The following is a 27587-nucleotide window of genomic DNA, read 5'->3' on the forward strand; positions in this document are numbered from 1 at the left end:
TCCTGTTGCTGCAAGATGGTGGGTTCGAGAAGATGCTAGTCTTCGATAGGACTAGGCCTTCTCCCTATTCTGGCATTTCTGCAGCCCAGTCCACATATACAGCCTTCCTTTGATAATGTTGCATATGTAGTGTAGATCCTTGCTTGCGAGTACTTTGGATGAGTACTCACGGTTGCTTTGCTTCCCCTTTTCCCCCTTCTTTCTTCTTTCTGGTTGTTGCAACCAGATGGTGGAGTCCAGGAGCCAGATGCCACCTTTGACGACGGCTGCTACCCCGAGGGTGCCTACTACCACGTGACGGACGCCGACGACCAAGAGTAGTTAGGAGGCTCCCAGGCAGGAGGCCTTGCCTTTTCGATCGTTGTTGTTTTGTGCTAGCCTTCTTAAGGCAAACTTGTCTAACTCATGTCTGTACTCAGATATTGTTGCTTCCGCTGACTCTTTTGTTTTCGAGCTTATGTATTCGAGCCCTCGAGGCCCCTGGCTTGTAATATAAAGCTTGTATTATTTTAATTTGTGTCTAGAGTTGTGTTGTGATATCTTCCCGTGAGTCCTTGATCTTGATCGTACACATTTGCGTGTATGATTAGTGTACGATTGAATCGAGGGCGTCACATACATCAACCTTGCTGCCCTACCAATGTTGTATGAGTAGTTCACCATAGACCTACAGGTCCAAAGCTAGTAGCTAGATGGCTTCTTCTCTCACTTTGATTTTCAATATAATGTCTCCTTGATCTTCTTGGAGTTCTATTCGATGTAATCTTCTTTTTCGGTGTGTTTGTTGGGATCCGATGAATTATGGGTTTATTCTTGTGGCGGCGATTGGCGGCTATTGTTCTTCATTGAAGGTATCATGTTTATGTGATCGTGTTTTCTCCTTTCATGTCTCATGCAAAGAGGTTGGCTTTTTCATCTTGCATCAACGCAATCATGTTTGCTCCCAATTCAAGTATCATTTTCACCTCTAGGGTCATGGAGGACCTGACTGGACTAAGGAGTTTAGATCTTAGCAAATTGAGTGCAATGATGAATGGATCCTAGTCAGCCCATCTAAACGTAGAGCACGTATAGGCCTAGCTGCAATGATGCATGCCCCTGCAAAATCTTCTTTGCGTTCTAAGGATGGAAATCATCCTCACAAAATCTTGCGCTTTGCCACTTTTCTTAATTATGATGCATGCAAAGGATATCGTTACAATGCTACTGTTGCGGACATTCTTACAGTCCAGCAAGATGCGGGTTATACACTTGATCCCTAGGAATTGATAGTTTCAAATGGCAGTCCATTGCCTAATGTTCAAGTTTCACAAGTTGTTAGGTCGTCGCCGGTAGCTAGCTCGCCGGCGATGGAGTCGGGATTACAGTTTGGATCCGTCTCGCCAGCTGCCCGTCCTTCTCGGGATACGGTTCCAGATAATAATCGTAAGATTATCTTCTCGCCCGATATTGTTTCTACCACGTTTCCTTCTATGGGCTCTAGTGAAAACCCTTTAGTCCTATCGGATGAGGACTCGGATGATGATGGGCCTTGTGCTATTCCTCCTTCTGCTCCTTTGGGCCATAATTCCCCAGCCAGCCCGGTTCAATCACCGCCCAAGTCGCCTGTTGAAATTGTTCGTGACCTCCAGGGTTTGGATGAAGTGATTGAAGAAATTGCTGCACAAGTTTGGGATTGCCCATGTTGCTTGGGTATGGGGCATACGTTGGATCAATGCATGAACGAGGTTCGGTGCCGTCGATGTTTCCGGCTCGGTCACGTTAAAAATGGTTGCACATGATCACCTCCCAATTTAAAGATTTGGGTTCCCAAGCGGAGCATCCCAACTACCAATCTCGAGTCTCGTGCCTTCAAGCATAACTCGGACTCTTTGTGCTCCATGGAAAGATCCCCTGCCAAAAACCCTGCCTCTCCTGCTCTGCAGTCTGGTTATTCCACGCCTCCTCCATCAAACCGCACACCAACCAATAGCTTTGCTCCGCCCCCACCCTCCATGGCATTGTGGATGCTGGCCCGCAGTAGCTACCGCGTACGTTCTACACACCGGCCCGTTCGCCTTCCCGCCGCCATGAATCCTACATGGTGGAGATTGTTGAGCCCTTACCTCAACCGGAGGATGTGCCTCTTCTCCGTCAGCAGGTCAGGGATTTCATAATCGATTAGCTCCAGCTGTCAGTTCTTTCCTCTCAGACGTGGTTTCAGGGTGTCGGCCTATATCAGATGCAAGACCCAGTTATTCGTAGCACTCTAGTTAACCATGCACCATGGCCACTCGGTTTAGATCAGCATGGTCAAGAGATCTTTGTTAGATTTATAAACCATGATGATGCAGAGGGTTTTCAAGAACTACAAGGTCACATAACTGGTTGGCTCATGTTTATTGGTGTACCTTTAGATTATCGCAATGAAGAGATCTTGTCTGAGGTGGTTGGAACTTTTGGGCAATTCCACTACTGGAATCATGAGGATGGTCGTCTTGTCCATTCTTTGGTCTATACATCTTTTCCGGATAATTTGCTGGTTCCAAGAGATGTTGTCTTTCGAAAGTTTGCTAATGTTGGAGGTGCTGTTGTTTCTTGGACTGCCTCTTGCCACATCTTAACTGCTGCATTTGTTGAACAACTTCCTCAAGATGAAGATGTCATGCCCGTTGATGGGAATCCTCATCCAATGCTAGGTCAGCTTCAGCCTATTGAAATTTTTTGGGCAGTGCCACCTTATCCAGCTCTTGGCTGGAATGATATTCCACAACCATGGCAGCAGGATCAACCACAGCAGTAACAACCAGAGCAGCAGGAGGGATGGGGTCATTGGAAAGAGCCAGTTGAGGAGCATGTTGTGGAGCACCCACAGGTGCAACAAGATCAAGCTTCCGTGGTTTTAAACCCTTCAATGGGCTCCAATGATTCTTCTCAGTAGAACAATAAATTTGTGGTTGATGGGCCTCCAATGGACCAGGTTCAGATGATGGAGCCAGTGCAGGAGGGAGATGGGCCAGTTTGATAGAGGCAAAGGTGTCCCGTCTTTCGATGATATGGTGGCTATCGCTTTGGTGGAAGTCGACTTTGACGATCCGACTACGAACGTGCGAGGACGCCGCGCCTTAGGAATCGCTAAACCAACTCCAAGAGGTTATTGACCACGCCGGAGCATGATCAACCTGACCACGAAGGTATATTTCTTGCAAGCAAACGAAGAACAAGCAAGAAACTAAGATTGCAATCTAGATATTGCAAATAACAGAGGAAAGCTTTATTAATGAAGGTGGGGTTCTGTGACGCCTTTGTCTGGTCGTTGAACACAAACGAAGTACGCGAAGTTGTAGCTATGGCGAACTTTTAATCTAAACAAAACCCAAAGTCTAAACGGTGCTCTAAGGGTTGTATATATATGGAGGAAGAGGGGGGATTTCGTGGCCCTTGGTGGAGGGGTCCGAAACCAACCCTATCTCTTGTTTCCCCACACATACGGACTCTAAAAATAGCCTATACTTATGTATTTGAAATTACATGGGCCTGGCCCAATAAAAAGTTGACGCAGCACCTAGAAATAGCCTCTGGACGAAATTTATGAAGTGCCATCTTGTATATTTCGTCCAAGGCTTCATGCACTCGTTATGGTGGCTTCAAAGCCCTGAAATCATCACTTGTAACTCCGTTCTTGTTCCCCTTGCGCATGCCATCATCTCCATGCTTGTTCTTGCTCCAATGTTCATCCTTCTCCAAGCTAGGCCCTTCATTCGTAAGCAAAACAAATGTATCCAATTTAGGCAGCATCATATTCTCATGAACATTAGAATCATTACCAAGAAACGAAAGTACCTGGTAATTTAGTTGGCGTGCGCGAGCTCTAGTAATTGGTCCAGTATGTATAGCAGTCGGGGCTGTGGGTGTAACAATGGTATTGATGTCCTCATCATCCTCCCCTTCTTGAAATGAAGTCGTCCTCGACGGAAGTTCATCTTCCTCGCCCAAATAAGGCTTCAAATCTGCAATGTTGAAAGTGGGACTAACCCCAAAATCTGCAGGCAGCTCAAGTTTATATGCATTATCATTTATTTTCTCCAACACCTTAAAGGGACCATCAGCACGTGGCAGTAGCTTTGATTGGCGCAAATCAGGAAATCTATCCTTACGCAATGTAACCAAACAAGATCTCCAGGTGCAAACACAACATGTTTTCTACCCTTATCTCCAGCAAGTTTATATTTAGCATTCATATGCTCAATGTTTTCCTTAGTTAACTCATGCATTTTTAAAATCAATTCAGCATGTTGTTTAGCATCAAAATTAACCTTCTCCGAAGATGGAAGAGGCAACAAATCAATAGGTGCACGAGGTAGGAAACCATACACAACTTCAAAAGGGCACATCTTAGTAGTAGAATGCAATGAACGATTATAAGCAAATTCAATATGAGGCAAGCATTCCTCCCATATTTTCTTATTATTCTTCAAAACAGCCCTAAGCATAGTAGACAACGTTCTATTGACTACTTCAGTTTGTCCATCAGTTTGGGGGTGACAAGTCGTACTAAAAAGCAGTTTAGTCCCCAACTTAGCCCATAAACATCTCCAAAAGTGGCTAAGAAATTTAGTATCATAATCTGAAACAATAGTATTTGGCACACCATGCAAGCGAATAATTTCACGAAAGAACAAATCAGCAACATTAACAGCATCATCGCTTTTATGACATGGTATAAAGTGTGCCATTTTCGAGAATCTATCCACGACAACAAATATGCTATCCCTCCCCTTCTTTGTTCGAGGTAAACCTAAAACAAAGTCCATAGATATATCCTCCCAAGGAACACTAGGTACAGGCAAAGGCATATATAAACCGTGAGGATTGAGTCGTGACTTAGCTTTTTGACATGTAGTGCAGTGAGCAATAAAACGCTCAACATCCCGTCTCATCTTTGGCCAAAAGAAATGTGTAGCAAGTACATCCTCCGTCTTCTTCACGCCAAAGTGTCCCATTAATGCTCCTCCATGCGCCTCCTGCAACAACAAAAGATGAACGGAGCTAGCTGGAATGCATAGCTTGTTAGCACGGAACACAAATCCATCATTAACGACGAACTTGTTCCACATTCTTCCTTCTTTACAATTATGCATTACATCTTTAAAATCGGCATCATGCACATATTGATCTTTGATGGTCTCCAAACCAAATATTTTGAAGTCAAGTTGTGAAAGCATAGTATAGCGACGAGACAATGAATCAGCAATAACATTTTCTTTTCCCTTCTTGTGTTTAATGACATAAGGGAAAGTCTCAATGAATTCAACCCATTTAGCATGTCTACGATTCAGTTTAGCTTGACTTTTAATATGTTTCAAAGATTTATGATCAGAGTGTAAAACAAATTCTTTGGGCCATAAATAATGTTGCCATGTTTCTAAAGTCTGAACAAGAGCATATAATTATTTATCATAAGTAAAATAATTTAGACTACGCCCACTAAATTTTTCAGAAAAGTATGCAACAGGTTTGCCATCTTGTAATAAAACACCTCCTAATCCAATTCCACTAGCATCACATTCAAGCTCAAAAGTCTTATTAAAATCAGGAAGTTGGAGTAAAGGAGCATGTGTAAACTTATCTTTCAATACCGTGAAGGCTTTTTCCTGTGTGGTACCCCAAAGAAAAGGCACATCTTCTTTGTAAGCTCATTGAGAGGTGCAGCAATGGTGCTGAAATCTCTCACAAAACGCCTATAGAATCCAGCGAGGCCAAGAAAACTCATCACTTGTGTGACCGTTTTGGGCTGCGGCCAACTCTCAATAGCTTCAATCTTGGCTTTGTCAACTTCAATTCCCTGTGGAGTAACAACATAGCCAAGAAAGGATACTCGGTCGGTGCAAAAGGTGCACTTCCCAAGGTTACCAAACAAACCTGCATCACGTAGAGCAATAAAAACAACACGTAAATGTTCCAAATGTTCTTCCAAAGGTCTGCTATAAATCAATATGTCATCAAAGTAAACTACCACAAATCATACAATGAAAGCACGTAAAACTTCGTTCATTAATCTCATGAAAGTACTAGGTGCATTAGTTAACCCAAAAGGCATGACTAACCACTCATATAATCCAAACTTAGTTTTAAATGTTGTTTTCCATTCATCTCCCAATTTCATACGAATTTGATGGTATCCACTATGCAAATCAACTTTGGAGAATATTGTAGAGCCACTCCATTCATCAAGCATATCATCTAGCCTAGGAATAGGATGACAATAACGAATAGTAATATTATTAATGCCTCTACAATCAACACACAGACGTGATGTACCATCCTTTTTTGGCACTAGAATAATAGGATCAACACAAGGACTAAGGGATTCGCGTATATAACCTTTGTCGAGCAGCTCCTATACTTGACGCATAATCTCCTTCATCTCCTCTGGATTGGTACGATATGGTGCACGGTTGGGTAATGATGCACCGGGAATTAAGTCAATCTAATGCTCAATCCCTTGAATGGGAGGTAATCCCGGTGGCACATCTTGTGGAAAGACGTCAGCGAACTCCTGCAAAATTTTAGTGACAGCAGGAGGCAAAGAGGAAGGCACGTCCTCGAATGAAAATAATGCCTCTTTGCACACAAAAGCATAGCAAACAGATTTGCTGAAATCTAGCTCATCAATACCAGATTTAGTGGCAAGTAAACATGCACTTTTCAATTTAATTTCAGAAGCAACAATAGATGGTTTACTATTAGGCTTCATTTGTTGCTCAAATTCCTTTGCCACAATCTGATTTTCACTCTTATTTTTCTCTTGTTTTGCTTTATTACCTCTTATTAATATCATCTTTCAAAATGGAATCAAGAGTCATAGGAAGCAAAGTAATATTTTTATCCTTATGAACAAGAGTATACTGATTGTTTCTACCATGGTGTACAGAATTTTTATCAAATTGCCATGGTCGACCAAGTAATAAGGAACATGCTTGCATAGGTACCACATCACAATCAACATAATCATCATATGTAGAGATACTAAAATGCACACGAACAGTACGTGTTACCTTAACCTTGCCGCTGTTGTTGAACCATTGGATGTAGTAAGGATGTGGATGTGGTCTTGTGGTGAGAGATAGCTTCTCCACCATCTCCATGCTAGCCAAGTTGTTGCAGCTCCCTCCGTCTATGATGACGCGCACAGAACGTTCCTTCACAACTCCCTTTGTATGGAACAAATTGTGCCTTTGATTTTGCTTAGCTTGTGTGACCTGCACACTCAAAACATGTTGCGCAACTGAACATTCATACCTGTCAGCGTCTTTAGGAGCCATGTATTGCGTCTCATGATCAGAATCATCTCCACCATGTTCTTCACGCGTAATAAGAGCCAAAGTCTCCTCATCATAGTCACTAGCGGACTCATACCCACCATCCTCAGTAGCTATCATCACACACTGATATTTGCATTCTCTCGCATAATGACCTCTTCCCTTACAATGACGACAAATAATATCACTTGTGTGCCCTGTTGATGCCATGGAAGAAGAAGAACTCTGTGTAGGCCCGTCAGGTGCGCTCTTGGCAGATAATGGTGGTTGTGCCTGCTTTCTTATATCACGGCTAGAGGTGGCACCTGATGGAGGTGCTGGTGTAGTTGAAGTAGAAGATGCACGCGGTGTCCATGATGAAGGTCGGCCTGCAGAAAAGTTAGTTCGCGCCAATGCTTGTCGATCCTGCACTTCACGTTCAGCTTTACAAGCAAGATGGAATAAACGAGTGATATTATTATACTCCTTATACTCTAGAATGGTCTGAATCTCTCTATTTAATCCACCCATAAAACGTGCAAGCATAGCTTCATTTTCCTCAACAATACCACATCTAATCATGCCAGTTTGTAATTCCTGATAATATTCTTCTACAGAATTTTTCCCTTGTCTTAAACACTGCAATTTTTGAAGCAATTCACGTTGATAATATGGTGGAACCCAACGAGTACGCATAGCAGTTTTCAAAGCAGCCCAAGTAGTTGGAATAGGATATAATCTACAATGTTCAGACCACCATACACATGCAAAACTAGTGAAAGCACAAACAGCAGCAGCAACCCGTCTCTCCTTGGGATATTGTAAACATGTAAAACGTTGTTCAGTTTCTAACTCCCAAGTAAGATATATATCAGGAACATATCTACCCTCAAATGGTGGAATATTCAATTTCAGTTTAGGAATATGGTCACTATCTCGTACCTGAGGTGGTGGTGCAGGCCTACCATTGCGAACATATACCTGAGGTCGACCTGCTGGTGGTGGTGCTGGTGGCTGCATGTAGTTCTGATTTTGATCAACCTCATCCTCGTAATAGTCCTCCACCTCTGGAGTAACAACAGGAGCTATAGAAGCACCAACAGCAGTAGCAGCGGCACCAGAATTTTGTCCAGGCTCAATAGGAACACGCTGTGCTCGCCCTACTGTATCGTGGCATAGAACTGGTTGTGGGAGACGTTTGAGTAATTCATCGAACTTGGCATCCAACTTGGTGTCAATTGTCTTCTCGATGTCATCCATCCTCTCCAATGCCTTTCCAAAGCTGGCCATCACGTCTTCCACCTGTTGACCCAACATTTGATGAAACTTATCATGAAGCTCCTTGTTCGTCATGTTCTCCCAGTCAATCTCGTCAGCTTGTGATCCTACCATGGTTAGTAGCAACAGAAACACAAAAGAATATGATACTGCAGACTACTAGGAAGTGGTGGTGATGGTGGTGTGTCACAAATCCTTCAAGCGAATCTCAAATTCTTACCAGTTCTTACCCAGCAGCAGGTGGTGATCGGCAACCGTTGTAGTCAAAACTCTCAAAGCATAGATAGAGCGATTACCAGGGAGAGTCAAACGCACGACGTAGATGTATGTGGAGCTGGGAAGGCTTATAATATGGTAGCAAAAAGGGTCAGCAATAATCAATTCAGAGATGCAAAGTTAAATAAACGCTCAACGACGGTACTGTGCTGGTCCTAGGCTAGACCGTGCTAGAGACGCGAGCCTAGAACACTAACAAAATCACGGCGCTGCACAGAAACAAGGGAAGAGCACACTCTGAATTTTTTTCTCTTTTTTTCACTTTTTTTCCTCTTTTTTTCCTCTTTTTTTTGCTCCGCAACAATTTTTTTTCGAAAAAGTCTACAAATGGTCTAAAAACTGCCTAGCCAGAATTTTCCAGACTTAGTTTTTTTTAAACTAGAACTATTTTTCTACTGCGGGTAACACAAAAGTTGGGGAGTCCGACTTGGTCACGTCTCGTAGTATCGCGTGATCTGGAACTCGGAAATAAAGGAACAAATACTGGACTCGGACTAGGACTGGTGGCGAAGATGAATCTGGTGGAACTCGGACTGGTGATGATGGTATATGATGGGCGGTGAAGCACGGACTGGTGGCGAATATATGATGGGAAAATATGGCAGCAGTGGTGGTATATGGATACAGACTGGTGGTGGTATATGGATACGGATTGGTGATGGTATATGGATACGGATCAGTGGCGGATAAGCGGTGGTGGTAGATGGCATGGGCGATGATGATAGTGCGGCGGCGGCGTGACAACTTATGACCAGAAATTGAAACTCTAAAAGACTAGACGCTAAGACCAGCAACTTGACACGACGATGCAACCACAAATTCAACAAAGTAAAATACTGAAAAGACTATGCAAAGGCTCAGACTGGTTCGGATATGATGACCTAACCCTAATTTTTTTGTGGCTTTTCCGTGGACTGTAGGTATGAAGAACAGACTCGATCTAAACTACGAAAACAGTAAAATCTCACCGAGCAACCTAGAAATTTGATACCACTTGATAGAGGCAAAGGTGTCTCGTCTTTCGATGAGATGGTGGCTATCGTTTTGGTGGATGTCGACTTTGATGATCCGACTACGAATGTGCGAGGACGTCGCGCCTTAGCAATCGCTAAACCAACTCCTAGAGGTTATTGACCACGCCGGAGCACGATCAACCTGACCACAAAGGTCTATTTCCTGCAAGCAAATGAAGAACAAGCAAGAAACTAAGATTGCAATCTAGATATTGTGAATAATAGAGGAAAGCTTTATTAATGAAGGTGGGGTTCTATGACGCCTTTGTCTGGTCATTGAACACAAACGAAGTACGCGAAGTTGCAGCTATGGCGAACTTTTAATCTAAACAAAACCCGAAGTCTAAACGGTGCCCTAAGGGTTGTATATATGGAGGAAGAGGTGGGGGGGATTTCGTGGCCCTTGGTGGAGGGGTCCGAAACCAACCCTATCTCTTGTTTCCCCACACATACGGACTCTAAAAATAGCCTATACTTATGTATTTCGAAATTACATGGGACCGGCCCAATAAAAAGGTGACGCAGCACCTAGAAATAGCCTCTGGACAAAATTTATGAAGTGCCATCTTGTATATTTCGTCCAAGGCTTCATGCACTCATTATGGTAGCTTCAAAGCCCTGAAATCATCACTTGTAACTCCGTTCTTGTTCCCCTTGCGCATGCCATCATCTCCATGCTTGTTCTTGCTCCAATGTTCATCCTTCTCCAAGCTAGGCCCTTCATTTGTAAGCAAAACAAATGTATCCAATTTAGGTAGCATCATATTCTCATGAACATTAGAATCATTACCAAGAAACGAAAGTACCTGGTAATTTAGTTGGCATGCGCGAGCTCTAGTAATTGGTCCAGTATGTATAGCAGCAGGGGCTGTGGGTGTAACAATGGTATTGATGTCCTCATCACTGTTGGCCCAATAATTCAGCAGGAGGCAGTTGCTGTGGAAGTGGTTGCTGGCCCATTGTAGCCTATTAATGTACTTGCTAAGGATATTTTGGTTAAGGACATTCAGATTGATCATGATGATGCCCATGTGAATGAAAATAAGATTCTGGAGGCCCCAGTGGTGCTTGAGGAAAACAACAACCTTGCCATCGTTCCCTACCAACCTCCTCTTCAACCACCTCTCTTTGTTGGACCTGCCAAGGTTGTGTATGGACCTGTTCTTCCACCTGCAATGATATGGTAAAGAGCTTTTGAGTCTCTATTGCCTTCTTTCCTGACTTCATCACTGCCCAAACAAATGCCAGTTATGTTAGATAGTGTTTCTCTAAAGAGATCTTGGCTGCAAACTTTCCCTGAAGAACTGCCCTTCTCTAGCCATCTACTCTACTGCATAATGAGTTTCAGCCCTTGCCTCGGCTTCCCTCTCCTCCCAGGCCAGTAGCTCACAAGTTGACTTTCGAAGTTGTGACAAGCAACATACCTGCACCAGTAATGTCTGTCGACAGTGTACAAGATACACTCCCTTTTATTAGTGTCTCTGCTACTGCTAAGAAGAAAGGCAGAAGGCCTAAATCTCTGGTGGCTCCAAGGACTAGCTTCTCAGACAGAAGAATGACTAGGAGCGCTGCCAAGTTGCAGGGTTATAAACCCACCTCTGCAATTCCAGTCAAGCCACGACCACCAAGACAACCACGTGCGAAGAAGCCCAAGCTGCAGGAGGCCAATGTTCAACAGAATAGTCCCATGGCATCGGAAGCAAGCCCTGCACCTATTCCTATCCAGGTTATGCAGAATTTGGGCGCTTCCCTGGGCATCCCTCCTGAGAAGCTAACAGTGGAGCAGCTTATGGCTGAACCAAAGCAGTCCCAACACAGTGATGTGCCCAATGATGAGTGATTTATGTTGTCTTAATTTAGGGAGGCAGGCCCTTTGTCCTGCCACTTATTCTCTTTTGGACTTGCTCTTTGCTCTATCAGACTTGTGTGACTGTTTAGTGTCCTTGGTGGATCTTCTGAACTATATTATGTAGTCTTCTGGTTATGATGGGTGCCAGTATTATTATGTGATGTTGTGCTTGTTCTCTTACCTCACATTGTTTTATAATGAGTACATCCTCTAATAAGGACTAGAAAGTGCTCTGTTGGAATGTCAGAGGGCTTAACTCTGAAGTTAGGTAGAGGGCTGTGAGAGCTAAAATTGACGAAAGCCAATGTTCTGTTGTTTGTTTACAGGAAACTAAATGTGATTTCTTTGATCAAAGATCTATTAGGAAGTTTTGCCCTAAAAGGTTTGATAACTTTGTGTACTCTCCTTTTGTGGGCGCCTCTGGTGGAATTATTGTTTTATGGTGCTCATCTGCTTTAGTTGGTTCTTTGATTGATTTGCAAAGTTATGGCATCATCATAAAATTCACTTCCACACAAAATAACCAAACTTGTACTTTGCTTAATGTTTATGGGACATGCCAGGGAGAGCTTAGAGATGCTTTTGTGCATTGGTTATATCATATTCAAATTCCACAAGATGATCCCTGGTTATTCTCAGGAGATTTTAATTTCATCAGATCAATGGAGAATAGAAATATGCCAGGAGGTGATATTAATGATATGTTTATTTTCAATGAAATCATTGGGCATTTGGGTCTTATTAAGCTACCTTTAAAAGGAAGATCATATAATTGGTCAAATATGCAGGAATCTCCACTTTTGGAGCAACTTGATTGGTTATTCACAACACCAACTTGGACTGGTAAATATCCTAATACCATGGTTTATCCTCTTGCCAAGACTACTTCTGATCATGTGCCTTGTGTGGTCTCTATCTCCACCACCATACCCAAAGCTAAGGTTTTTAGTTTTGAAAACTACTGGGCGGATATGCCTGGGTTCATGGAGTGTGTTCAGACATCTTGGTCTGCCCCCCCCCCCCCCAAGGAAATCAAACTCTGCTGGCATTCTTACTGAAAATTTTAAAAGGTTAAGGACAGATCTTAAGAACTGGCACACAGGTTTATCCAGATTGAAACTTCTAATGAATGCCTGTAATGCAGTCATCCTTGCCTTTGACAACTTAGAAGAGCAAAGGCCTCTGTCTAGGCCTGAATTCAACTTCAGAAAGATTGTTAAGTTACATTTGGAGGAGATTCTGCATCTGCAGTATATTTATTGGAAGCAAAGATGCACCGTCAGATGGATAAAAGTGGGGGAGGAAAATTCCAAGTTTTTTCAAACAATCGCAACTGAGAGATTTAGAAGGAATTATATCTCCAGTTTAATTAATGCTGATGGTTTGACATTATCCTCTCGCAATGAAATGGTTGTACTTCTTTGGTCTTCTTATAAGGATAGAATAGGAGGTTCAAGTGGAATTGACATGTTGTTTGATCTTCAGAGTTTGATTCAGCCTGTCCCTAGGCTTGTGAGTTTATCTGGGCCCTTCACAGATGATGAGATAAATGCGGTTTTGAAGCACTTACCTCTTGACAGAGCACCAGGACCAGATGGGTTTTCTGGTTTGTTTGTTAAGAAGTGTTGGCATATAATCAAGGATGATTTCCACAAGTTAATCTTTGACTTCTATGAAGGAAGAATTTCTTTGCAGAGTATTAATGGATCTCTGGTGACACTCATTCCTAGATTTCTCTCTCCTGAAGGACCAAATGACTACAGGCCAATCTCTCTCACAAATACTTGTCTCAAGTTTCTCACTAAACTTCTGCAAATAGGCTGAAGAAAGTTATCCTCACATGCATTCATAAAAACCAATATGGTTTAAATCAAGGTCTATCCAGGATTGCATTACTTGGAGTTTGGAATACATCCATCAGTTCCATCAGTCTAAGAGACCAATCCTTATCCTTAAGCTTGATTTTGCTAAAGCTTTTGACACTGTTGAACATGATCTGATCCTGCTTATGTTGAAATACAAGGGTTTTGATACGAAATGGATAGGTTAGGTTAAGGAACTCCTCTCATCTGGATCTTCTTCTATCCTTCTCAATGGTATACCTGGCAAGCAATTCAACTGTAAAAGAGGTGTAAGGCAACGAGACCCTCTGTCACCTCTTCTATTTGTTATTGCTGTTGATTTGCTGCAATCTGTGGTTAACCAAATGCTCCACTAAGGTTTACTTACTCTCCCAATACCATCTAATGACCTAGATTTCCCAATAGTTTAGTATGCAGATGATACTCTGTTGATTATTCAAGCTGATGAGGGGCAGCTATTAGCGCTCAAGAATATGTTGATTGCATTCTCTAAATCAACTGGCTTAAAAGTCAATTTCCAGAAGTCATGTATTCTGCCCATAAATGTAACACTGGATGAAGCCATTAGATTGGCTACAATCTTTCACCGTCAGGTTGGATCTCTCCCTTTCACTTATCTGGGACTGCCTGTGGGTACCACAAAACCCAGGGTACAAGACCTTGTACCTGTTGTGGAAAGAGTTGAAAGGAGACTCTCTGCTAGTTCCTCCCTGCTCTCCCAAGGTGCCAGATTACAACTGCTGCAGTCTGTCCTTTCCTCCATGCCCATCTATTTTCTTTGCAGTCTTAGCTTACCAGCTGCTATTATTAAGCAACTTGAAAGAATAATAAGGCAATTTTTATGAAGAGGAAATGCTGACACCCCTAAACAATCATTAGCAGCCTGGCCAATGGTTTGTAAGTCAAAAGATAAAGGGGGCATGGGAATCATCAACCTTGCAATTTAGAACAAGGCCTTGCTCACTAAACATTTGCACAAGTTTTATAATAAGGCTAATATACCTTGGGTCTCTCTGATTTGGGACACTTATTCTAATGGGGTAGTCCCTCATGCAACTGTCCAGTGTGGATCTTCATGGTGGAGGGACATCATGGAGTTAAATGATGTTTATAGAGCCCATTCTATTATCAAAATCAATGATGGAAACAACTCTCTGTTTTGGCATGACGCATGGAGCTTAGGTGGAAGCCATCTGCCAATTAAGGAGAGATTTCCGAGACTCTTCTCCTTTTCTCTTGATGACAAGATATCTGTTAGGGATTTTATTGAATACTTTGATATTGACACATATTTTCAATTGCCTCTCTCTCATGAAGCCATGGATGAGTTGATTTCTCTCAATTCTGCTTTATTTGACTTGCAGAGAAGACCCAATGAACCTGACTTCTGGTCATGGTCACCTGGAAAAGGCCCCTACTCTGCCAAGAGTTATTATACTCTGGCTCATGCACATCTACCTGATGATGATCCCTATAAATGGATATGGAAGAGCGGGTGCATTATGAAAATCAAGGTTTTTGCATGGTTGATGCTGAATGATAGACTCAACACGAGAGACATGCTTCTGAGAAGGCATTGGAGATCGGGGGAGGATGACAATCTATGCCCTATGTGTGTGGCTCAATTGCACGAGGACAGATATCATCTCTTCTTCAAGTGTGCTTTCAGCAACAGAGTTTGGAATTATCTGCAGATTACCTGGTATGCAGGATTAACTCCTAGAGAGTGCATTTTGGCTGCCAAGAGAAGTTTTCAGCATCCTTTCTTCTTTGAGGTGGTTTATCTTGCTGCTTGGAGCATCTGGACCACGAGGAATGATAGGATCTTCAGACATATCAGGCCAACATTTGGCGGCTAGAAAGCCAAGTTTATTCATGACAGCACCCTCCACTCTAAGGATGAAGGCTTCGATCAAGCCCCTTCTTCTCCAATGGATCAATGCTCTGCCTTGATCGTGTGGCATCTCCTTATGTACATTTGTATATATTTGTTGTACATTCATAGGTAGGTTTTTTTTCTCCCCATAGATAGACTTAGCTAGTTTTGTTTTAACGTAAAGACTTGGGCCTATTTTAATAAAAGGCTATGGGGCTTTTGCCTCACAGTGTTCACTAAAAAAATTATGGGTTTATGATCAAATTATTCATTGAAAGTAAATGAGTCTTTTCTGAATTTTATTATGCATGATTATTATAGCTTTGTATTTCTCTTTGATCTATCCGTTTGATTTGGCTAACTAGATTGATTTATCTTCAGTGGGAGAGGTGCTTTGTAGTAGGTTCAATCTTGCGGTGTCCTCACCTCGTGGCAGAAGTGGTAGCGAGACACGTATCATATTGTTGCCATTAAGGGTATAACGGCGGGGTTTAATCATATTCCATGAGTTTATTTGTCTACATCACGTCATCTTGCTTAAAGCGTTACTCTGTTTATTATGAACTTGATATCATAGATGCAGGTAGGAGTCAGTTGATTGGTGGAGTAATAGTAGTAGATGCAGAATTGTTTTGGTCTACTTGTCACGGACGTGATGCCTATATTTGTGATCAATGACATGAATATCATCATAATTATGAGCTTTTCTATCAATTGCTCAATAGTAATTTGTCTACCCACGGTATGCTATGTCTCGAGAGAGAAGTCTCTAGTGAAAATTTTGGCCCTCGGGTCTACTTTTATCATATTACTAAAACCACAAATACTTTGCTACAATTTTACTCTTTTTATTTTACTTTTCAATTTATCTATCTATCACTACAAGATTTAATCCTTTCAGGTAACGAGTTCAAGGGGATTGTCAACCCTCTTGCCCGCGTTGGGTGCAAATATTTCTCTTGTGTGTACAGGTACCGCCTATTAGGATTTGCTTGGTTCTCCTATTGGTTTGATAACCTTGTTTCAACTGAGGGAAATACTGACCACTACTAACACCCTTCCTCTTTGGGAAAATCCTAACGCAGCTCACAAATAGCAGAAATTATTTTTGGCGCAGTTGCCGGGGAGACTTCACCAAACAACAGAAGGTACCTGCACACACACACACACACACGTGCACACACACACACACACACACGCACACACACACACACACACACACACACACACCTTATTTGCTTGCAATTATCATGTTGTCTCACTATAATAGAAATAAAGACATATGGATCCGCGTCCACTTGCAAATCTTTTCAAACTTGTTGCATGTTGTAAACCAATAGCTAATAATGAAGAATTCATAAAAGAAAATGCTATGGGGATACATCTATTGAATGAAAAGCATGATTGCAATTGCATTAGTATAAATGCTATGAATATCAATTGTGCTAATGATCATGATTGAGATGATAATTGTGATGTTTCTTGTGATCTTGAAAATTTATTTAACCTTCATGATGAATATGTCATTGATAATAATGTTTGCAATAGTATTGAAAGTGGGTTTGAAAGAGCGTCAACTTTAGATAATAATGATCCCACTACTTTGGAGAATCATCAATTTTATGATTTTTTTGAAAAAAGTGGGTTGGAGAGGTCATGACTTTAGTTCATGATAATCCCACTATTTTGAATATTTTTTTTGCATGTAGATCATAAAGAGAATATTGTTTATGGTAGCTATATTGTTGAATTTGAATATGATCCTACATGTAATTATTATGAGAGAGACAAATATGATTATAGAATTTTTTTTATGTTACTCAATTACCTCTCTTAACGTTCAAATTGTTAATGATTCGTCCTTCTTCCTTGCATATGCTAAATACCTAAAAAATGTCAACCATGTCCTTCATTATGAAGGGGTATCGACTGATCTCCGTTATTGATGTATCTAAGCGGGTCTACTGAAATAGAAGTGTTATTACTAAAACTGTGCAAACGCCGGGCTGAGCCGGACTTGTAAAAGCATGACCTTCCTTTCTCAAGCCCGAGCGCAGCCGAAGCCCAAAATACACATTGTTTTCAAGCCCGAGCCCGTCCCAAAATCAATCCCGGAGCCCAAAAACCCGGCCCAAACGCTTTTTTCAGTGTACATATGTGCAAGACCAGCCCGAAATACAGAAAAAGAGAAGCCCGAGCCCGGCCTGAACTACCTTACGGGCTGCAAAACAAAGCCCGGCCCGGGCTGCCCATGCCCAGGTCGTATTGCCAAGGGCTAGAAATGTCAAATTGTCTCGGTGCTCCTCCTATAAATAAGTCGAGACCACAAGCTCTCATGGCACTCTGTACACCTACCAATACCAAGAAACAGAGCGCAACACAGACACAGAAGAATGGCTATGGGGCGGGAGAGGCGCATCAAGCTTCTCATGGCAGTTGTCCTGCTCCTCACCTTGGCGAAAGGTAACAGAACATCTCCAATCCAGAATCATGCGAGCATATGTATAATTTCTTGAGCAGCTCGTGAATCTGTTCAGTCCCTAACTCATTCAGCTCGTGAATCTCTCTGTTCCAGGGAGCAGCTGCAACAAGACATGCACCGTGGCGGACCTGGAGATACGGCATATCCGGGTCGACAGCTACAAGCAGGACGGCGGCCGCACGCACGAGCAAGAGCAGGAGCACATGAACTCCGGCGGCGGCGGCGGCGGGCGCAAGCTGAAGCAGCTGCCGATGGTCATGGCGGCGTGGGTGTACAACCACTGCCCGTGCATGGTGGACAACGTGGTGATCTACGCGCCCGACGGCTTCTCCACCATCTACGCCAACGGGACCGACGAGAGGATCTTCTCCAAGGTGACGGAGCACCTCTACCTCATCCACCACGCCGGCCCGCTCCTGCCGGCGGCGAGCTGCCCGCGTTTTCCCCCCTCGCCGCCCGAGAACACATCTGCCTCTGCCGCCGTCCCGGTCGATGGGAAGGCGCAAACTGAAGATTTCAGCTGCCCGTCGACCGCTTTCTTCTACACCTGGTACGATGAGATCGAGCTCAAGCCTGCCTTCCTCGTGCCTCACTGCTAGAGTGCTAGCTACTGTACAAGAAATTCCATGTCGATCCACTGGGATTTCCGTCCGTATGATGATAAAATAAGTTGTTGGTGAACTAGTGTACTCCGTGTGCGTGGTTTAGCTGTAGAATCTACTCTTCGATTCTCACGGATGTGTAATCCTCTCAAGGATCGGATCTGTTATGGTTGCAGAATAAATCAATCAAGTATTTGCAGAATTAATGTTTTGTGCTTTTGTTGAGTTTGTGGGGACGGGTATGCTAGTGTGAGTGAGATTAATTGATGATGACACGCGTCGATGTTTCAGTTATCCGTTCTACAGACTTATGTTTCAGTTTTTTCTACGCCTGGTTTCTGAACAAACAAATGCATGTTCAGTACTGCCTTCAAAAAATGCATGTTCAGTACTGGCATATATTTGTGGTGCCAGTTCTGAATGATTTACAGTGCATATTTACTGGTGCTATAGATGTTGGACTGTTGGTGGAACATGCAAGAAAGAACCAAAAGATAAAAATGTAATAGTATTATCTAATTTGTCATTACTATTCCATATACACGTCGAGGCACAATCTGATGCTTATCTTGTTCCACATTTGAAAGTATGAAAACTGAAAAACGCTTCCACTGGAAACCATGCATGTGCATGCATGTGAGTTGGGAGTGGAAGTTACATAAAAGACAAGGACTATATATGCAGAAAGTTTCCTTACACAGAGACAGCAGAGTTGTTTCCGATGATAAAAACTGCCACCACCTATCGTGATTGGCAAGAAAAAAAAAGAATGCCAATTCAGAGGTGTCCCAATACAGATGAGCACCACCAATGTAGCCATACAGGCCATGTTGCAGTTACCTCACAGCATGTAAACCAAAAGATTTTTTTCCCATGGTTGCTTCTGTACAAGTTCTTCCTCAAAAAAAGTTCCATATAATAGTACAAAACAATACTGTCTTCTTTGGAGGCAGAAGTTAGCTATATATTCGCCTCAACCATTCATACGTGCATTCCAGGAGTTTTATCATGGCAACTTCACAAGTGATTATCATGCCAACATCACACAGTACGTGAGGAGGGGAGCACCCCCGGGCCGCCCCAAAGGAGCGACGCGGGGGGTCCGTTCACTTCGCCAAAAATTCCTTGGCATGAACCTCAACTCATGACAGGAGTGTTGTGCATTGATGCCGGATTGTGATGAGGTTGCACCTTTTTTTCGTAAATAAAAGACGTTATGGCAGTGAATTTCTTGCCAGTCACATATGTTATTGCGCAATAATAAAAGCGGTGGCATCGAGATAACGGCATGAAAAACATGCAATCTAGCGTTACATATACTGATCCATTGTAACAATCATCAATCAGCACAGATGTCACATTCAGATATTCCCAACACTACGAGAATTCAGGAGCTTATAAATTAGAGCTGCATTCAGGAGCTTCATTTCAGTGATCAACGAGCCTTGCAAGTTAAACGTACATACATCCTCTGATGCGGGAAAGTATCGGGTGCTGCCAGCCTTGAGGTATACAGAGCAAATACAAAATAGAATATGCCACTTACACCAATCTAGGCATTTCAGGTAACAGAGCAAACACAAAATACTTCCACACTATGCTAGGCATTGCATCGCAGTCCTGACCTAGGCCTTTATCCTCATGGACAAGTAGTTCTTATGCTTCCTTTCCCTCTCCATCTTCAGAGAAAGCTGTGGGACAAATCAATAAAATGTTGGGTCAGTGTGGTTAAACCAACAAAAAAAAAAGGTACGTCCATCCCATTTGTATGATGCAAAACCAGTGGTATCTCCAAAAGTGGAAAAATAAAATGTCAGAACATAAGAAAAACAATGATCTGAAAACCAGTGGATTGAATGTGGCATACCAACATGAAAATATTATCCCACTACTTCAACCTATGTTAAGGGTACTATAGTTGTCTAGAAACAGTCCATTTACTTGAAGAGTGTGCTAGAAATTAATGCACAAACAATTTCATAACATTGCATAAGGTGTCAACTTTGATATACCAGTTACACCGGCAAGCTGACTTGCTACCACATTTAAAATGTTTAAGCAAAAAAACACAAATGTTTTAAAAAGTGGTAGAGAAAGCGCTCCAGCCCCACCTAGCAACTAGACCACTGCCTAGCATTTCTAGGCATTTCGCAAAAAAAATAAAAAGAGCCAAGTGTACATATACTTCATTATACACTAAAATTTTAAATTTGACATGGATGAGTACTTCAATCAGTCAGATATTTACTAGACACAGTTTCCATACATCTCCCACTTATCCTCTTCACTACCCACTGTTCCGTTCGGAAGTGCTCCTGCTTCCCAAACGAGCCAGCTTCTCGCGGGAGCTGGGCGGGCTGGCTTCTCGCGGGAGCTGGGCGAGCGTTCGGAGCAAAGCAGGCCAGACTTGGTGGGAGCTGTAGCGATAGGAAAACAGGAGCCAAGCAGGCCACATGCGACTGCAAAACAAATCGTTTTCTTGACTTGGCGGTGGCATTCCTAGTAATTAAGCTGAACTTCTCCTCCGCCGTTTCGTGAAGCTGGGCTTGGGCAGCTTCTCAAATTTGCACTGGAGGCCGCCTCCGCTTCTTGAAGCTGGCTTCGCGGAGCCGAAGCGTTCGGCCAGCTTCTCGCCTGCTTCCGGAGAAGCGCAGAGGAGGAGCACTTATGAACGGGGCCCAAGTATTGGGAACACGGACCGGTGCTGTGCTGCCTGTGCAACTGACACACTAAAGCAGCAAAAAGCAGGAAAAAAACACCTTTTCGAATGCTTAAGCATCCTCCAGGGAGTTAAAAGCAATCGCTTAGATGAAAGACCTTAGGCGCAGCTTTTTAAACACTAAACTACTAAGGTAACTTTGACATAACATCTGTTATCAAGAAACTAATAAGAGTAGTGCAGTCACTACTATCATCTGGAACAACAGTCTTCAAAAGATCCCACTATTTCAACCTATGTTAGGGGTAATAACAGTCCTTTTACATGAAAAGTGCTAGTAATGCACAATTTCATAAAAGCGCACAAGGAGTGAACTTTGAATTAACAATTACACCAGCAAGCAGAATTGCTACCACATCCAAAATGTTTAAACAGAAACCACCAATACTTAACAAGCCATAGAGAGAAGCAAGCGCTCCAGCTCCACCTAGCACCCACGCGCTGCCTAGTGTTTCTAGGCGTTTTGCAGAGAAGAGAGCAAAGTGTATATACTCTTCATTATAAACTGTAAATGTTTTAATTTGACAAGGATGAATGTTTCGATCAACGATATATTTACTAAATAGAGTTTCCATACATGTCATTTTTCCTCCTCGTATATCACTACCCACTGTTTCTGTTGTCATGCAGGAGACAGTAGCATGCAAGAATCACTGAATAAGTATTGGAAACATGAGTCGGTGACACACTGAAGCAGCAAAAAGCAGGGGGAAAAAACCCTTTCGGATTAAGCACTTAAAATCCATGGCGCCACAGCCCTTCGGCGCAGACTAATCCGCTAAGGTAACAGTCAGTCCTATCGTCAGAAACAACACTCTTCAAAAGAAGAGTAAACAGTCGTCGAAACAAGACTCCTCAAAAGAAGAGCTACCCATCCAGTCACTGATAATCAATCAAGAATATCTATCTTACGATGGGTTCCCAAATAAAAGTCACCTAATTTAAGCTACTATTATATTATTATTCTCTAAAAAGAACATCTTACGAACGAAAAATAACGCCATCAGATACTGACATAGACCGCAGTGAGTAGCATTGGTGATGGTATATCAGCCTGGGAGCATGACAACACACACCTGGTGGTGATGCGCACGGGTCTTGCCGGGAGTTGAGACGGAGGATGAGTGGTTCGCGGTTGCTGTACGCCTCCCGCAGCGCCGCCCTTTGCTTCTTCGCCACCTCCGCGAGAAAAGCGCGGCTGAACAACCCAGATAGATTCAATTTCGCTCGGTTAGTTAGAATCAATTCAATTCCCCAAGATAGACATACGCGCAAGCAAGCGACAAAGAGAGAGGGCGCGCGCACATGTCGGAGGGGACACCATTGGTGACCCTGGCGCCGGGGAGAGATTTTTCCTTCATCTCCGCCTTGAGCTCCTCAAGCCGCGCCCTAAGTTCCGCCCGCTTGACCGGGTCTGCCGCACAACAATGGAGGCGTCAGATCCACAAGAAACTAGTAAGGACGGACGCAATGGTGCTTACCCATGGCGACGGTAGCGGTTGCAGCGTCAGGGGTAAAGCGGAGGCGGCGGCGGCGGCGGGGTGGAGGCTGTGCGCGAAGGCAACTCACTGCCGGCGGCGGGGGAGGCTTATAACTATCAGACCAGTAGCAAGCCGTTGGATCAAATCCCCTATGGCCGTTAGATCAGCAGGCTGGCCGGTGCGCATCTTTCGTGGGCAGTTTCCAGAATTGAAACCCGATGAAACTAATTAGGTGGGATTTGCTAATAACTGGAGTACTTCGAAGATTTAGGAAACTAATGTGACGCTTCCATATATTTAGCAAACTAATTTCGGATGTTGCTACCTTAAAAGCAAAATTAGTTTCCGATATTATTCAGTTTTCCTTCCGATGGAACTGTTGCTTTGATATGGATTTTTATATCTTTGAATACAATAATTTGTGTCGCCATCGATCGGTGAATTAGCTTCCATGGTTAATGATGTTTGCTTCCTTGGACTAAGAAGATTTTGTGTTTAATAATATATTGTTTCAAAAGCATCACAATATTGATTCCATGAAAAAGGAAAATATCCCTGCTCCAATGGATAGAAGAATAGTTTGTTTTACAGATGGAAGCATCATTTTTTAGGAAACAATCCCTAATAATTGCTTCCAATAATCTTGGCTATTCTAACTTTTTTTAGCGCTACATCTAATATGGACCATGCAGTTTGCTTCCATATGAGAAAAGAGGTTTCATTTGAGGCGCAGTGCGGGCTGAATGGGCCTAGCTGGGCTGAAAGTGAAATCCTACGGTGTGGAGGTGCTGGACCAGCCTAGGACAAAGTCCATATTACCACCCTCAACTTCTGTGAGAGTCGGCATTTCCTCCCTAAAATAGAGAACCGGATGTTTATGCTCCTCGAACTATTGAAACCGGTCGATTCATCTCCCTGTGCGGTTTTCAAAGTGGTTTTGCTGGCATAGCGTCGCGTCAACTGGCTTATGTGACGCCACATCAGCCATGTGGGAGGTAAATTGAACTTTCATAATAGTTCAGGGAGGTCCACTAGACAGTATAAAGAATATAGAAATATATTTTTTAAAAATCCAAATATTTTTTCTAGAATAAATGTACATTTTAAAATAGCAAATGATATTTAATGTTATAAAAATCATAGAAAGTTTCTTGGACGCGACTAGCAAGCAACCGTTGGCTGGCTAGTGGTGCTCAAAAGGCACTTGAAATAGCCGAAGCTAATTTGAGTAAAGCTGAGGGTACGAAAGATTTGGTTGAAGTGAAGCTCGCTCTCAGACGAGCTAGGATACGAGCACACGCCTAAATAAGGCAGTGGAGCCTCCCCTTTGCCACCTGGCGCCCAAAAAATGAAAGAAACGGTCTGATTGCATACATGGCCAGATTACCTCCTCCCCTAATCGTAATTGACGCAACAAACGTACCACAACCCCATCTAAAAAAACTACCGCAACCCAGTGTGAACGCCACGCCACAGAATCTCTGCAGCATTTCCTCCCTTCCCATCCAGTTCTTCCCCATCTACTCCTCCTTCCCTTCTCATCCATCTTCCGCCATGGATCTCTCTGGACAGCTTGGGGGTGCACTCTGATCCCTGCAACAGTGAAACACAAAAGGCCAGCAGTGCTGGGATGTTATGCATGCAACACCACCTAGTACTAGGTTTCAGTTTGATTTGTCTACAACCAAAATAAGGTCAGGCAACTTGTTGCTGTTATTTTGGGCAAGTTCAGTAAACCCAACAGGCAAAATTCTGTAATGCACTATGACTTGCTACGGTAGAAAAAAAACTTGCGTTCCTTTTACAGGGAACATGCAAAAAACTATTTTTTGAATATTGTGGACATTCAAACACACAAGCTACAAGTTTTTTGTTTGGAAATTATAGAAATAATTTGCCTAAACAAACCTCAAGGAGCGGGGAAAATGTTTGTGTGTCCGGTAAATCACACATGCAGAACAGGCAAGACACAGTTTTCCAAATACAGCAAGCAAGTCACATACTTAACACCAGCAAGTCCCAGCCAAAATGTCAAGTCCTACTAATCACTAGCTGCAATGCACTCTGACTTGCTAGGGGTACACAAAATACCTTGTGTTCCTTTGGAAAAAATAAAGACATTGAAGAACACAAGTTATAGGTTTGTTGTTTGGAAAAACTTAGAAATAATTTGCCCACAACTAATGGCAGGAGATGAATCTTGGTCAGGAGCAGCCACATGTTGTTCTTGCAAATTGTGTTTTTTTGCTTGTCACAGCCATTTTCCTGCTAAAACAGGAAAAAAAACATCATCAAAATGCATATTCTGAGTGGCTTGTATGGAACTTCTAGGACACTAACTAAAAAGAACTAGCAAGTTCTGAGCCATGCGATGAAATGTGAAGGAAGATAACAAAGTTTCATGTGTTAACTGAGGCAACTACCTACAGAGTGTTGGGCAAATTTTGGCAAAACTCAAAGCCATCTAAGTAACAAAACCATTAAAAGCGAATTTCTGAACCATGTCACTCAACTATGTAACAAACATTAGGCCACTTTAGGATTGTCCATTATCTGAAGTATTTCATCCAGACACAAAAAGGCTCAATCTTCATTCCTTATGAAAAACAGCTATGCATCATTTAGCCCCCAATTAAATATCCCAAATGCTAAGTTCAAAAATCTCGATCAACGCATTGGTGTGTGCTAGTTTTTTGAACTCTAAGTAAGCAAGTTTGAACGCATTGGCTAGTATTGAAAACTACTGAGTAACTAGTGCTAACGCACATGTCTGTATCCCAAAAACTACCTATCAAACCATTTGATAAGTCAGAAAGCAAAATTGAGGCAACTACTTATCAATAGTTATGCAATGTTTTGTGAGAGAACACAGAAAAACATCACTATTTAGAATAAGCATTCTGGCAACTCAGTGCAGTACATCTAGCAACTTGTATCCTCTGCCAAGGGCAACTTTCAATACCCCACCCTCCCAAAATCGCCCCTGTGTCGCACATTATCTACTTTGAGGGAAAACACATCACGTCAAACTCGCCATGCCTATCTTCCTCCCCATATCCACACCATAACCTCACCCCTCCCCTCCCGCTCGTCGCTTGCTACCCACCTCTGCCAACAGCCACAACCACCATGTGATCCCCGCGAAAACCTTCACCACTGCCAGACGGCCAACGTAGAGGATCGTGAAGACCATTGGGCAAGTGGAAAAAGCAAAAACAAGCAACTACTTATCAATTTTTATGCAAGTTTTGTGAAAAAAGGGTGAACCACACAAGTTCCAAGCTCAAGAAACTGCAGATCTGGCAACTTGTACCGCACATCTGGCAACTCATGCCCGTAGATCTGGCAACTCATAGCCTCTACCTCACAACTTCCCACCCTTCAACCCTCTCAAACATCATCAAGATAATATCAACTTCGAGGCAGACCAATGGTTTGCCGCACCCCAAAAAATACCCATCAACATTGACCCGCCCCTGCCTATCGTCCTCGGGATCAACAGCTATGCAGACACAAAAGGCTCAAATTATGCTTGCGGTGTAGGCAAATTTTGTGAGTTAAAACCTATTGATGCAGCCAGCTTATTGATGTCTACTACACAACCTTCTTCTTGTAGACATTGTTGGGCCTCCAAGTGCAGAGATTTGTAGAACAGTAGCAAATTTCTCTCAAGTGGATGACCTAAGGTTTGTCAATCCGTGGGAGGCGTAGGATGAAGATGGTCTCTCTCAAACAACCCTACAATCAAATAGCAAAGAGTCTCTTGTGTCCCCAACGCATCCAATACAATGGTAAATTTTATAGGTGCACTAGTTCGGCGAAGAGATGGTGATACAAGTGCAATATGGATGGTAGATATAGGTTTTTGTAATCTGAAAAGGTAAAAACAACAAGGTAACAAGTAACAAAAGTGAGCAAAAACGATAATGCAATGCTTTGAGACAAGGCCTAGGGTTCATACTTTCACTAGTGCAAGTTCTCTCAACAATGATAACATAATTGGATCATATAACTATCGCTCAGTGTGCAACAAAGAGTCACTCCAAAGTCACTAATAGCAGAGAACAAACGAAGAGATTATTATAGGGTACGAAACCACCTCAAAGGTATTCTTTCCGATCAATTTATTGGTCTATTTCTATAAGTATCACAAACAACCCTAGAGTTCATAATAAAATAACACCTTAAGACACACATCAACCAAAACCTAATGTCACCTAGGTACTCCAATGTCACCTCAAGTATCCGTGGGTTTGATTATACGATATGCATCACACAATCTTAGATTCATCTATTCAAACCAACACAAAGAATTTCAAAGAGTGCCCCAAATTTTCTATCGGAGAGTCAAGACGAAAACGTGTGTCAACCCCTATGCATAAGTTCACAAGGTCACAGAAGCCGCAAGTTGATCACCAAAACATACATCAAGTGGATCACGTGAATATACCATTGCACTACTAGGGAAAACCTAGTAGTAGCGCGGATTTTGAGGCTATCAGCAGCGCGGGCAGCCGCGCTACTACTACGGCGCTACAGCTAACTGTTAGTAGTAGCGCGGTCATCACTCGCGCTACTACTGTTGACTATATCAGCAGCGCTTTTCTGGAAAGCGCTACTATTAGTTAGCTGTAGCGGTTTCCTAGCCCCTCGCTTCTGCTATATCTTTCATCACCCCCCCTGCTTCCTACCCCATTTCGGTTTCAATAAACTGCAATTTCCAGATACTAGGTACTACTAGATATCAATTTCATAAAGCATTATAGGTACTAGGTAGTACTCCCTCCGTTCCAAATTACTCGTCATGGTTTTAGCTCAAACCACGACGAGTAATTTGGAACAAAGGGAGTACTAGATAAGAATTTCATG

The 27587-nt window shown here is 42.7% G+C and overlaps 2 protein-coding genes across 2 annotated transcripts; one reads left to right on the top strand and one right to left on the bottom strand.

The window, feature by feature from the left end:
• Positions 1 to 17790: 17790 nt before the first annotated feature.
• On the top strand, positions 17791 to 18737 carry LOC119305149. Its single transcript, XM_037581751.1, has 2 exons — positions 17791 to 17897; positions 18010 to 18737. The coding sequence occupies exons 1-2, from the start codon at positions 17828 to 17830 to the stop codon at positions 18513 to 18515; spliced, it is 576 nt and encodes a 191-aa protein (XP_037437648.1). The 5' UTR covers positions 17791 to 17827; the 3' UTR covers positions 18516 to 18737.
• A 1159-nt stretch (positions 18738 to 19896) lies between these two features.
• On the bottom strand, positions 19897 to 22830 carry LOC119305150 (60S ribosomal protein L35-3-like). Its single transcript, XM_037581752.1, has 4 exons — positions 22719 to 22830; positions 22543 to 22651; positions 22314 to 22435; positions 19897 to 20209 (listed from the first exon to the last, which is right to left on the bottom strand). The coding sequence occupies exons 1-4, from the start codon at positions 22720 to 22722 to the stop codon at positions 20175 to 20177; spliced, it is 270 nt and encodes an 89-aa protein (XP_037437649.1). The 5' UTR covers positions 22723 to 22830; the 3' UTR covers positions 19897 to 20174.
• Positions 22831 to 27587: the final 4757 nt, after the last annotated feature.

Source organism: Triticum dicoccoides, chromosome 5B (genome assembly GCF_002162155.2).
Source record: "Triticum dicoccoides isolate Atlit2015 ecotype Zavitan chromosome 5B, WEW_v2.0, whole genome shotgun sequence".
Taxonomy (NCBI): domain Eukaryota; kingdom Viridiplantae; phylum Streptophyta; class Magnoliopsida; order Poales; family Poaceae; genus Triticum; species Triticum dicoccoides.